General features: G+C 50.5%; 1 protein-coding gene across 1 annotated transcript; it reads left to right on the top strand.

The window, feature by feature from the left end:
- Positions 1–5,346: 5,346 nt before the first annotated feature.
- LOC109861282 lies at positions 5,347–10,120 on the top strand. Its single transcript, XM_020440856.1, has 3 exons — positions 5,347–6,256; positions 6,868–8,976; positions 10,029–10,120. Exons 1-3 carry the CDS (start codon positions 5,347–5,349, stop codon positions 10,118–10,120), a joined length of 3,111 nt encoding a protein of 1,036 aa, XP_020296445.1.
- The last annotated feature ends 2,548 nt before the right edge of the window (positions 10,121–12,668 follow it).

The raw sequence follows: 12,668 nt of genomic DNA, 5'->3' as shown, positions 1-12,668 counted from the left end.
CAAACGCATTGGATAGATCCAGCCACGCCACGACCAATTCTTTTTGAGATCGTCTCGCGTCTGTCAGGATTTCCTGCAGGACGAAGTTGTGCTCGTAGCACCCCTCGTCCCGCAGAAAACCCTTCTGTACTGGGCTAAGCTTATTATGGTATATCGCCCAGTCCGTCAGACGATCGGCTACGACCGCGGCGAAGATCTTGGGCGTAGTATCGCCCATAGCGAGAGGGCGCCAATTATCTAAATCATTCTAATCGCCTTTCTTATATACCAGCACGGTATTGGAGTTCTTCCAGGACGCGGGAACAACCTCTAGGCGCAGGCAGATGTTAAATAACGCCGTGAGAAGGCGCGACCCAGGATCCGCTTCACGGAGGTCCTTGTAGGTCAGCCCGTCGGACCTCGGCGCGGAGGTACTCACGCGCCGGATGCGACGTTCGACCTCTCGCTCCGTGAAGGGATCCGTGAGAAACGCCAACTCACCATCTGTCAGAGGCTGGGCTGGTTCCACGGCGTTGGCGCCATCCAGCGGCAAGCCGCTGCGGTATAGTTCGGTGAAGTACTCATGGACCCGTTCTTTCTGCACTCTGCAGAATTCAGGGGGCCCATGAAGTACTTCCCGAACAGCCTTGCGTCGGTTGCCCCTGTATAGCGCCTGTATACGCGCCGCTTCGCGCACCCAGTTTGGGCGTCGTTCTCCTGAAATTCCCTGGCGATTGCCCTCCCTAGTGGCGCCGTCTCGCTTACCAGGCGCATGGCCAGCTCCTCAACGTCCAGCTCCTCTGCACACAAGTGTCACCAGCCGCAATCTTTTTATTAAAAATGAAGGTAAATTGTTGTTTTATTGTTTTAATATATATATATAGTTGGGATCGGGGGGAGCGCGCGATCCCAACTTACCGTATATTAACCCTCTATTAATTATTTAAAACACTAAAATTAACAATAATGCTCCCCCTTCGTTTTACAGGTTATGCGGCCTGGTGACTGTCAGCAGAGGCGTGTGTATGAACAAATATCAAGGTGAGTAATAAATTATTAATAAATTTGGCAGGCACCTATTGCAGGCACTGTGCAATAATTCCCTGTAAAATGATTTTTCAGAGATAGGCGAGCGGAAGGATTACTGCACAGGACAGGAGTTCTACAATTACACCTAACCTAAGCTGTCAAGGTGCTGCAGATGGAAATTGCTGCGGATATTAACAATAAAAATTAACCTGAGGTGGGTGGTTAGAGTAAAAAGCAATTTAACAATGTATAAAAATATTATCTCTTTGACCGTAAAATTGCTCTGCACACGGGTAAAATACGTAATAATGTGCAGAGCAATGTAACAAAGAATAAAATAAAATTTGTCAAAAGAAATAAAAAAGATTTAAAATTATATCCACCCACTCTCCCGCAGCTGCAGCACCAGGAACTGTATAAAAAGAGGGAAAAAAAAGGAAGGCACAGGTGTAACAATTACTATTTTTATTTATTCAAAGTTTTGTCCGTAACGGACAGAACTCCTGTCGACACACACAGATGACGCAGCACAATTTAGGAAGAACACAGATTTACACCCGGCAGGTGACACACACGAATAAAAATAAAAAATATAAAAATAAAATAATAAACGGACGCGCACAGTAATAAATAAATAAATAGATAAAAATAATATAAAAATAAAAACGCGCACACGTAACAATTAACCTGCCAGGTGTCTCACCACGCCTATCCGGAAAATCACTTTTCTTCGAAGAGACCGAGCAGCCTAATCCTGGAGCCGAAAAACAAAAACCAAAACTCACTTAATGAGAAACAAATGTCCTCCTTTCCTTGACAACGGACAAAACACCTCTCCCGGGCCTCCTGAGTGGTCGCACAACACGGAAAAAAGCGCACACGCGGAAAACTTCTTTTCGAGAAATCGCTTTTCTCGAAAATCGCTTTAGGCCCGGAAAGGCCTCACTGGCTATAAAACAGTTATATTAAACTGATTGTTGGAACTGTTTTTGAGGTAACTAATGCTGAGCCAAGCCCGGCGGCACTGCAAGACCGGGATGACCCGCGACGAAGCCGGAGCAAGCTCCGGGCGTCCGTCCAGTTCCAAAAATCAGTTTAATATTCTTAGACCGCTTTGCGGTCTGTATCAGATATTAAGCTGATAAGAACAGAGTAACGTTTTGTTTATTTACCAATTAATGTTCCCCGGAGGGACAAGCTCCCCGTGGTGGTATACAAGAATAGTGTATGGGCGGCAGCTGCCGCCCACGCTCACGCACAATATATTATAATAAAATTGGCCGGGGACAGAACCCCCCCGGCTAGGGGGCGCAAAGAAATTCCGTGAGAGGGGGCACATACTTACCGTTTCTAGTGAGAGGTAAGATGCACCCCCTCGTCACGGTTAAAGCGGTTGTGACTAAAATATCGCCCCAACTAACCGGCTGGGGCGATATTCACAATGTGCGCACATAAGTGTTTTTACTATACATATGTATAAGCTCCCGGGCCATACGCAGTACCTAAACTAATAAAAAGGACCCGGGAGCTACAACGCGGCTGATTTCCAATAAATTGGTTACTCTGTAGCATGCTTCAAACTATCAGAATATCGCATGCATAATAATCAAATAAATGAATAAATAAATAACCGCGGCATACACACTCGACTAAAATACAAAAGTAATACGCGACATTCACATTCGGATAAAATACAATAAAGAAGTTCGCGGCATTCACACTCGGGAACCCGCATAAAATAACATAAACGTCAAAAGAAATAAAATAAAAAAATAACAAAAAAACGCAGTCAATATAAAAATAAAACGAAATAAGTCATAAAGTAAAAATAAAAATAAAATTAAAAATGGCCCAATAATAACTTATGCGGAATGCACACTCGTAATAAATTAAGACGCAACAACGAAGAAATAAATAAATAAATATACAATAAAATAAAATAACGGGAGAGGAGGACCCTACGCCTGGCGCCCGCGATGCGCCAGGATCGCCATCTCCCGCTCCCCGTAACGACGGCGAATCGCTCGCGTATTGTCTCGGAGCGTTCCGCCGGGTGACCGAGCAGCCGCCGCTTTAGCTTAATATAAGCTATACTAAAGCTTTAGTTTAGTATAACTGTTTTATAGCCAGTGAGGCCTTTCCGGGCTTCGAAAAGCGATTTTTCGAGAAAATCGATTTCTCGAAAAAGAGTTTTCTCGCGTGTTATTCTTCGTGTTGTGCGACCACTCAGGAGGCCCGGGGGAGGTGTTTTTCCGTTGTCAAGGAGAGGAGGAAAGTCAATTTTAGGAAAAGTGAGTTTTTGTTTTTAGTTTTTGGCTCCAGGATTAGGCTGCTCGGTCTCATCGAAAAAGTGATATTCCGGGTAGGCGTGGTGAGACACCTGGCAGGATAATTGTTGCGTGTGTGCGCGTCTTTATTTTTATATTATTTTTGTCTATTTATTTATTTATTTATTTACAACAGTGCGCGTCCGTATTCTATTTTATTTATTTTTATATTTTTTATTTTTATTCGTGTGTCGCCTGCCAGGTGTAAATCTGTGTTCATCCAAATTGTGCTGCGTCATCGTCTTGACTGTGCTGCAGCTGCGAGAGAGTGGGTGGAAATAATTTTACATCTCATTTTTATTTCTGTGACAAACTTTTATTTTATTCTTTAATACATTGCTCAGCACACTATTATTTGTTTTACCCGTGTGCAGAGTAGTTTTACGGTCAAAGAGATAATATTTTTATACATTTATAAATTGTTTTTACTCCAACCACCCACCTCCTGTCATTTTCATTTATTTATTAATAATATTGTCACAGCAACTTCCATCTGCAGCACCTTGACAGGTTAGGTTAAGTGTAGTCGTAAAACTCCTGTCTTGTGCAGTAATCCTTCCGCTCGCCTATTTTTGAAAAATCATTTTACAGGGAATTATTGCACAGTGCCTGCAATAGGTGCCTGCCAAATTTATTACTAAATTATTACTCACCTTTGTATTTGTTCATACACACGCCTCTGCTGACAGTCACCAAGCCGCATAACCTGCAAAACGAAGGGGGAGCATTATTGTCAATTTTAGAATTTTAAATAATTAATAGAGGGTTAATATACGGTAAGTTGGGATCGCGCGCTCCCCCCGATCCCAACTATATATATATTAAAACAATAAAACAAAAATTTACCCTCATTATTAGCAAAAAGATTGCGGCTGGTGACACTCGTGCGCAGAGGCGTATCCGGCAGGCACTTCGGGGTTAGTGCGTACATCCCATCCGCGCATCCGCGTTCAATCGCCCGCACCTGTCAAAAATTATTATTTTTATATTTTTATTTATTTATTATATTTATTGTACTTGCCGTCTTTGTTGTTGTCCGTGCTATTCGTGTGACAGGTACGTTGTCGTCGCCTATCGAGGCGACGCAGAGCGGTAGAGCCCCGAATCACTCCTTAAGGCGAATCCGCACAGGCACTGTGCCAAGCGTTTGAAAAATGTCCCTAGAAGCCGAGCCTAGAGAAATTGTAATCGAGATCCCGCTTCCAGCGCGCGTGATTTGTCCTCGCTGCCACGGCAGCGACCCATTACGTCCGTCCGTGCGCGCTGGAACATTCGCGGACCCGCCTCACCTTGCAAAAGATCTTAAAAAAGACCACACGGGGGATAGTATTACATATAAATGTGGATTCTGCAGGTACAGGGAGAAAACGAGGTACCCGCAGAAAGATGTTAAATTACATTTTGAAAAGTTGCACCCCCAACCCCCGGGTGACGCGGAGGAGGGTCAAAATAGATTAGATAGCGAACCTGGAGCCGCGCCATCTTCCGCGTCGTCAGCGGCCCCGACCATCAATAAAAAGAATCCCCCCGCAAAAAATACTTCCAACAATCCGCGGCAACCCGGCTCACGTTACACCGACACCGCCACCAAGAGGGCCCGCCCAGCTTCGAGGACTCAACCCAGCGGGCCCTTTACATCAACACCACCAACAGGACCATCCCCCACATACGCAGCCGTCACAGCAGAAGAAGCGGCCATTTCAACCATGAGGCCGCCGAAAGCGACGGCTGCGGGGACGGTGCCCCAGCCGGGACCATCGAAGGGGGTCGTCCCGAAGAAGGCGTCGACGAGGAGAACAGCTGCCGCCAGGAGATAGTCGGTCGCGGATTTATCTACCCTCTCGAGTGGGGGTAGCAGTATTTTTAGGAAAGCCGGCACCTCGTTGCTCGCGCGCCGCCTTCCCCCCCCCCATCACCATCTTCCGCAGGATGTTACACAGCAAGGGGGGGAGGTACATCAAGAACATCCAGATCGCCCGCCGCCACACCATCACCCCAGGAGACCGGAGGAATGCGGCGGACTCACGGCGCGCCCAGCAGGAATTTCGGAGCTGCCAGACCGGTGCGTGCGCATCCCCGCTCCCCGAAGGACGGGACAGCGAGGACATCAGCGGGGGGCGTCGCCAGCAGGAGGCCGTCCACATACAAGTCACCCCTGCAGACCACCAGCGGGGGCCAGCGTACATCTTTGGAGAAGCGGACGGTCACAAACGCCCCGGTCGAGAAGAGCTCCGAGGCGACGAGGCGAAAATTCCCCCTGTCTCTGAGACGTGTGAGGCCCGGAGACGGAGACAGGGGGCCGGCGTCACGGGGGCTGCAGAGCGCCAAGGTATCATCCGAGAAGAGCTCTGCAGCTATGCCGGCCGGTACATCGTCCGGCAGTCCCGTGGCGTCGATACCGGCAGCAGCGGCGTCGCCACGTTGGGGAGAGGCCAGCAGCAGGGGGGTGACATTACCCCCCCTCGGAATACCTTCACCTCCTCCGGTACCAGCAGCGGGGGCACCGAGGGTCACGTCCAACATCCGAGTGACGGTGCCTCCCGCTCTGCTACAGCAGTACGTACCGACGACGTCGCTGCCCGCGACCGTCACCACCACCACGGTGACAACCACGACGTGTGGGAGCCCCATTATGACAACGGGTCTCCCACTGGGGGAGCGCAGGACACCGAGTCCCCCCCTGCCAGCGAGACGTCGGTCACCGCCGGTGGTGCAACAACGGACCGTCTGGTCGCCCGCACCCTGCAGCGAAGGATTCTCCCTCGTAATGGGAGAGGGTGCGTGGGGCCAGACAAGGAAGAAGAAAACTCCACCCCACGAACACCCCGGGGTGGAGCAGCAACAGCGGCAGCAGCAGCAGCAACAGCGGAGGTCGACGCCACCAGCGAGGGATAGTGAAGTAGCAGAGGTCCAAAGCGGTGGTGAGTGGACCGTGAGTCGCGGGCGAAGAGCGGGGAGAAGACACTTCGCCACACCCCCCGCGAACAATTCCCCTATTCTAGCGCCGGCGGAGTCCGGGTCGCGGGCGACGCGTACCCCGCCACCCGTAACGTCGGCGAACTATCCTCCCCTTCCGTTTCCCGGGAGGGAACGGGACATTAGTTCCCCATTAGTGGAGGCTCGGAGCGAGCCAGCCGGAAGCCCCGAGCGCTAGAAGGCTGAACCATGTCAACGTGCCCGCCGCCGGGGGCGTTCTCCCGTAAATTCAAATCCCACGACCCTAAGACGTGTCGAGCGGGATATAACAACGAGATCGCTTCGCAGCGGTGCGTCCGCCGATGCGCAGAGCCCGCGGCGTCCCGTCAACTATGCCCCCCCCAGACGTTTCCGCAGCGACCCGTGCAGCGTCCCGTTCCCGCTGAGAGGCGAGGCGGGCGCGCGCGGCTATTTGAAAGAGACGCGCTGTTTGGGCGTGCGGCGGGCATCGCCTCGGTTGCGGACCTGGATGACTTCGCGACTTGCGCCGCGAATTACTTCGGGAAGGATGCAACGGACGCTGGGCATCGACGCGGCGTATCCGCAAATCGTCCAGTGCGTGCGGGGTCGGAGCGACCGCGTCGAGGAGCTGGACATGCGCCTGGTGAGCTAGACGGCGCCAATAGGGAGAGCAATCGCCAGGGAATTTCAGGAGAAGGACGCGCGAACTGGGTGCGCAAAGCGGCGCGTATACAGGCGCTATGCAGGGGCAACCGACGCAAAGCTGTTCGGGAAGTACTTTGTCGGCCCCCTGAATTCTGCAAAGTGCAGAAGGAACGGGTCCATGAGTACTTCACCGACCTATACCGCGGCGGATTGCCGCTGGATGGCGCCGACGCCGTGAAACCAACCGAGCTTCTGACGGATGGTGAGTTGGCGTTCCTCACGGATCCCTTCACGGAACAAGAACGTCGCATTCGACGCGTGAGTAACTCCGCGCCGGGGCCCGACGGGCTGACCTACAAGGACCTCCGTGAAGCGAATCCTGGGTCGCGCCTTCTCACGGCGTTATTTACCATCTGCCTGCGCCTAGAGGTTGTTCCCGCGTCCTGGAAGAACTCCAACACAGTATTGGTGTACAAAAAAGGCGACCAGAATGATCTGGAAAATTGGCGCCTTCTCGCTATGGGCGATACTACGCCCAAGCTCTTCGCCGCAGTCGTAGCCGATCGTCTGACGGACTGGGCGATATTTCGTCAAAAGCTTAGCCCGGTACAGAAGGGTTTCCTGCGGGACGAGGGGTGCTACGAGCACAACTTCGTCCTGCAGGAAATCCTGACAGACGCGAGACGATCTCAAAAAGAATTGGTCGTGGCGTGGCTGGATCTATCCAATGCGTTTGGATCGGTCCCGCACGCGACGATCAGGGGAGCATTAGTTCGGTCCGGGGTGCCTGGGTCCTTCACAAACCTGTGGGGGTCCATGTACGCGGGATGCGCAACATGTGTGCGCACGTCCGACGGGTGGATGGCACCAATCCCCATCCGCTCTGGANTTAAACAGGGATGCCCACTAAGCCCAATAGTGTTCGATTTTGCGATTGACTCCGTGCTGCGCGCGACCACCGCAGAAAACATGGGTTACAACATCTTGGGGCAGCGGTGGTCCGCACTAGCGTACGCGGATGACATCGCACTAGTAGCGGATACTCCAAAGGGGTTGCGACGACTTCTCACCGTCGTGGAAACCGAGGCGCGGTCGGTAGGCCTGCGATTCAACCCCGCGAAGTGTGCAAGTTTGCACATCCGAGCGGGGCAATTGGATCGCGTCCTCCCGACCCGCTTCGAGATTCAGGGAGAGATGATGCAATGCCTGGCAGAAGGAGAAGGATATAGGCACCTCGGCATTCCGACGGGGTTTTTCGTTGATCAGAACACCTATTCTACGATCCAGGGCATGATGGAGGATTTACAGCGCGTCGAGCGCTTGTTGCTAGCCCCGTGGCAGCGAGTCGACATGGTGGCTACTTACATCCTGCCACGTCTCGACTTCTTGTTGCGGGGTGCTAAAGTGGAGAAGGGCCTCGTGAAGGTCGCGGACAAGCAGATAAGAAGGCTGGCCAAGTCGTGGCTCAACGTCCCTCAGCGCGCCAGCGCGGAGGTAGTCTACCTCCCTCCTAACAAGGGGGGATGTGGCCTGCTTCCGCTCGCTGACCTCGCCGACGTCCTGACAATAGCGCACGTCTTCCGTGTTCTCACGGCTGGCGACGCTGGAGTCAGAGACCTGGCGTGGGCGTCGATGAGGGGAGTGGTTCAGCGGCAAATTGGTTCAGTACCAACGGAGCAGGACATCGCTTCGTTTCTCTCGGGCTCGCTCGAGAGAAAGTTCCGCGACGGTGGAGAGCGCTCCCTTTGGTCGGATGCGCGAAACGCGTGTAGACGGCAGTCCTCCAGATTGCGGATCCGCTGGATGTTGGCGGAAGAGACGCGGGAGATTCTTCTGGTGTGTCGGGGCACGGGGGGTAACCTGGTGAAGATCCCACCAGAAGCGCGGGCGCAGGTCATCCATGCACTACGCCTGGCTATCGCGTCGTATTATACGAGCACATTGCTCGCCAAAAAGGATCAGGGGAAGTTGTTCGAGGTGGCCATGCGTCATGGAGTGAGCAATCACTTTATGCGCACTGGCAGCTTCACCCGCTTCGCCGACTCAACGGCGCACGTCGGTGAGGGGAGGGCGATGCGCGTTGTCGGCGGTGCGGAAAAAATGCCGAGACCCTTCCCCACGTGATCAATCATTGTGGGGTCCATTCCGACGCGATACAGCTCAGGCACGATGACCTGTTGCTACGATTAGCTAGGGCCATCCGACTGCCAGTTGAAGTCCGAACTAACTAGCGGGTCGAGGGGGTCGATCCCGAATTGGCAAGTCTTCGGCCCGACCTCGTGATTTGTTACGAACAGTCGCGGTCGATTATCATTGTTGACGTCACGGTGCCCTTCGAGAACCGTCGTGAGGCGTTCGATGAAGCAAGAGCGAGGAAGGTCACCAAGTACACTCCTCTTGCTGAGGCCCTCACGCGGGAAGGGTACCGTGTGGTAGTCACGCCGTTCGTGGTCGGCTCCCTCGGCTCATGGGACCGGAGGAATGAGGCGGTGTTGAAGCTGCTGCGTGTTTCCAACACGTACGCAGCGATGATGCGCCGTCTCATGGTCTCCGATACCATACGCTGGTCGCGGGACATTTACGTGGAGCACGTCTCCGGGGTGCGGCAGTACGCGGCGGCTGCTCGGTCACCCGGCGGAACGCTCCGAGACAATACGCGAGCGATTCGCCGTCGTTACGGGGAACGGGAGATGGCGATCCTGGCGCATCGCGGGCGCCAGATGTAGGGTCCTCCTCTCCCGAGAAATTTTTTATTGTTCATATTTATTTATTTGTTTGCGTGTTAATTTATTCCGAGTGTGTATGTCGCGGAAGTTATTATTGGGCCATTTTTAATTTTTATTTTCTTTTTATTGTTATTTTATGACTTATTTCTTTTTATTCTTTTTTGATGACTGCGTTTTTCATTATTTTTTATTTTTATATTGACGTTTATGTTAATTTTGTGCGGGCCCTCTAGTGTGAATGTCGCGAACTTCTTTATTGTATTTTATCCGAGTGTGAATGTCGCGTATTACTTTTGTATTTTAGTCGAGTGTGTGTGTCGCGCTTATTTATTTATTCATTTATCTTTTGAATTATTTATTATGCATGCGATTACTTTTCTTATAGTTCAATGTCAATGCATGCTACAGAGTAGCGATTATATTGGATTTGAACCGCGCTGCAGCTCCCAGGTTCTTGTCATAATTCTCTGCGTTTAAACCTGGGAGCCTATACATATGTATAAGCACTAAACTTAGCGCGCACATTGGGAATATCGCCCCAGCAGGTTAGCTGGGGCGATATTTTATCGCAATCACCCGAGCCGTGACGAGGGGGTGCATCTTTCCCTTCACTAGAGACGGTAAGTATGTGCCCCCTCTCACGGGATTATTTGCGCCTCCTAGCCGGGGGGGCCATGTCCCCGGCCAATTTTTATGAAAAAATATATTGCGCGCGAGCGTGGGCGGCAGCTGCCGCCCATACACTATTCTTGTATACCACCCCGGGGGAGCTTGTCCCCCCGGGGAACATTAATTGGTAAATAAACAAAACGTTACTCTGTTCTTATCAGCTTAATATCTGATACAAACCGCAAAGCGGTCTTAGAATATTAAACTGATTTTTGGAACTGGACGGACGCCCGGAGCTTGCTCCGGCTCCGTCGCGGGTCATCCCGGTCTTGCAGTGCCGCCGGGCTTGGCCCAGCATTAGTTAACGCAAAAACAGTTCTAAAAATCAGTTTAATAAAACTGTTTTAGAGCCAATAAGGCTTTTCCGGGCCTAGAGCGATTTTTCGATAAATCGCTTTTTTCGAAAAAGAGTTTTCCGCGTGTGCGTCTATTTCCCGTGTTGTGCGACCACTCAGGAGGCTTGGGGGAAGTGTTTTGTCCGTTGTCAAGGAGAGGAGGACATTTGTTTTTCATAAAGTGAGTTTTGGTTTTTGTTTTTCGGCTCCAGGATTAGGCTGCTCGGTCTCTTCGAAGAAAAGTGATTTTCCGGGTAGGCGTGGTGAGACACCTGGCAGGTTAATTGTTACGTGTGCGCGTTTTTATTTATATATTATTTTTATCTATTTATTTATTTATTACTGTGCGCGTCCGTTTATTATTTTATTTTTATATTTTTTATTTTTATTCGTGTGTGTCACCTGCCAGGTGTAAATCTGTGTTCTTCCTAAATTGTGCTGCGTCATCTGTGTGTGTCGACAGGAGTTCTGTCCGTTACGGACAAAACTATTTAAATAAAGAAAAATAAAACATTTAACACCTGCTTTTCCTTTTTACTTCCTTCCTCTGTACAGGTAGTGCTGCTGCTGTTCCTACAGGAGAGTGGGTGTTAATATATCTAATTTTTTTTTTTTTACTTCTTTGACGTAAATTTATTCTTTTATTCAATACATTGCTCTGCACACAACTATTTTTACCCGTGTGCAGAGCGGTTAAGGTCGGAGAGATACAAGTTTCTATTATTTTAATTATTTATATCGTTGTTTGTTCCTCAATCACCCATTTCCTGTCATAAAAATCTTTTTTAAGACTCTATATACAGCAATTTCCATCCGCAGCACCCTGACAGCTTAGGTTAGGTGTTGTGTAGAACTCCTGTCTTGTGCAGTAATCCTTTCGCTCGCCTATCTCTGAATAATCATTTTACAGGGAATTATTATTATTGTAATACACAGTGCCTGTAATAGGTGCCTGCTACACTAATTAATATATATTTTTGATACTTATCTTTATACTTGTTCACATACACGCCTCTGCTGACAGTCACCAGGCCGCATAACCTACAATACACAGGGGGAGCATTATTGACATTCTTAGGGCTTTAAATAATTAATTGCGGGTTAATATACGGTAAGTTGGGATCGCGCGCTCCCCCCGATCCCAACCATATACATATTATTATAAACAAATAATAAATTACCTTCAATATTAATAAAAAGATTGCGGCTGGTGACACTTGTGCGCAGAGGCGTATCCGGCAGGCACCTCGGGGTTAGTACGTCCATCCCATCCGCGTATCCGCGTCTCATCTTGCGGCCGCACCTGTCTACAGTATTATTATATTTCTTTTTTATTTATTTATTATATATTATTATTTTATACTTACCTCTGTTATTATCGGTTAGTTCCGTGTGACAAGTGCGTTGTCGTCGCCTGCCAAAGCGACGCATAGCAATAGAACCCCGAATCTCTCATTAAGGCGAATCCGCACAGGCACTTTGCCAAGCGTTCGAAAAATGTCCCTAGAGGCCAAGCCTAGGGAAATTGTAATAGAGATCCCGCTTCCCGCGCGCGTAATTTGTCCGCGCTGCCACGGCAGCGACCAATTACGTCCGTCCGTGCGCGCGGGAACATTCGCGGACCCGCCTCACTTCTCCAAACACCTTAAAAAAGATCACCCGGGGGATTCAATAGGATATAAATGTGGATTCTGCGGGTACAGGGGGAAAACGAGGTACCCGCAGAAAGACGTAAAATTACACATAGAAAAATTGCACCCCCAACCCTCGGTTGACGCGGAGGCGGGTCCAAGTAGATTAGATAGCGAACCTGGAGCCGCGCCATCTTCCGCGTCGTCAGCGGCCCCGACCACAAATAAAAATCCCCCCTCTAAACGTAATCCCTCCGTGAACCCGCGGCATTTTGGCGCACGCGCCACCACCACCGCCACCAAGAAGGCCCGCCCAGCTTCCAGGACACAACCCAGCGGGCCCTCTCGATCATCAACACCACCTACGACATCAGGAGCAACAGGACCATC

The sequence above is a fragment of the Pseudomyrmex gracilis genome, unplaced genomic scaffold (assembly GCF_002006095.1).
Source record: "Pseudomyrmex gracilis isolate BER0280 unplaced genomic scaffold, ASM200609v1 scaffold_674, whole genome shotgun sequence".
Taxonomy (NCBI): domain Eukaryota; kingdom Metazoa; phylum Arthropoda; class Insecta; order Hymenoptera; family Formicidae; genus Pseudomyrmex; species Pseudomyrmex gracilis.
Note: the sequence above shows the minus strand (reverse complement) of the source record. Positions and strands in the feature narration are given on the sequence as shown.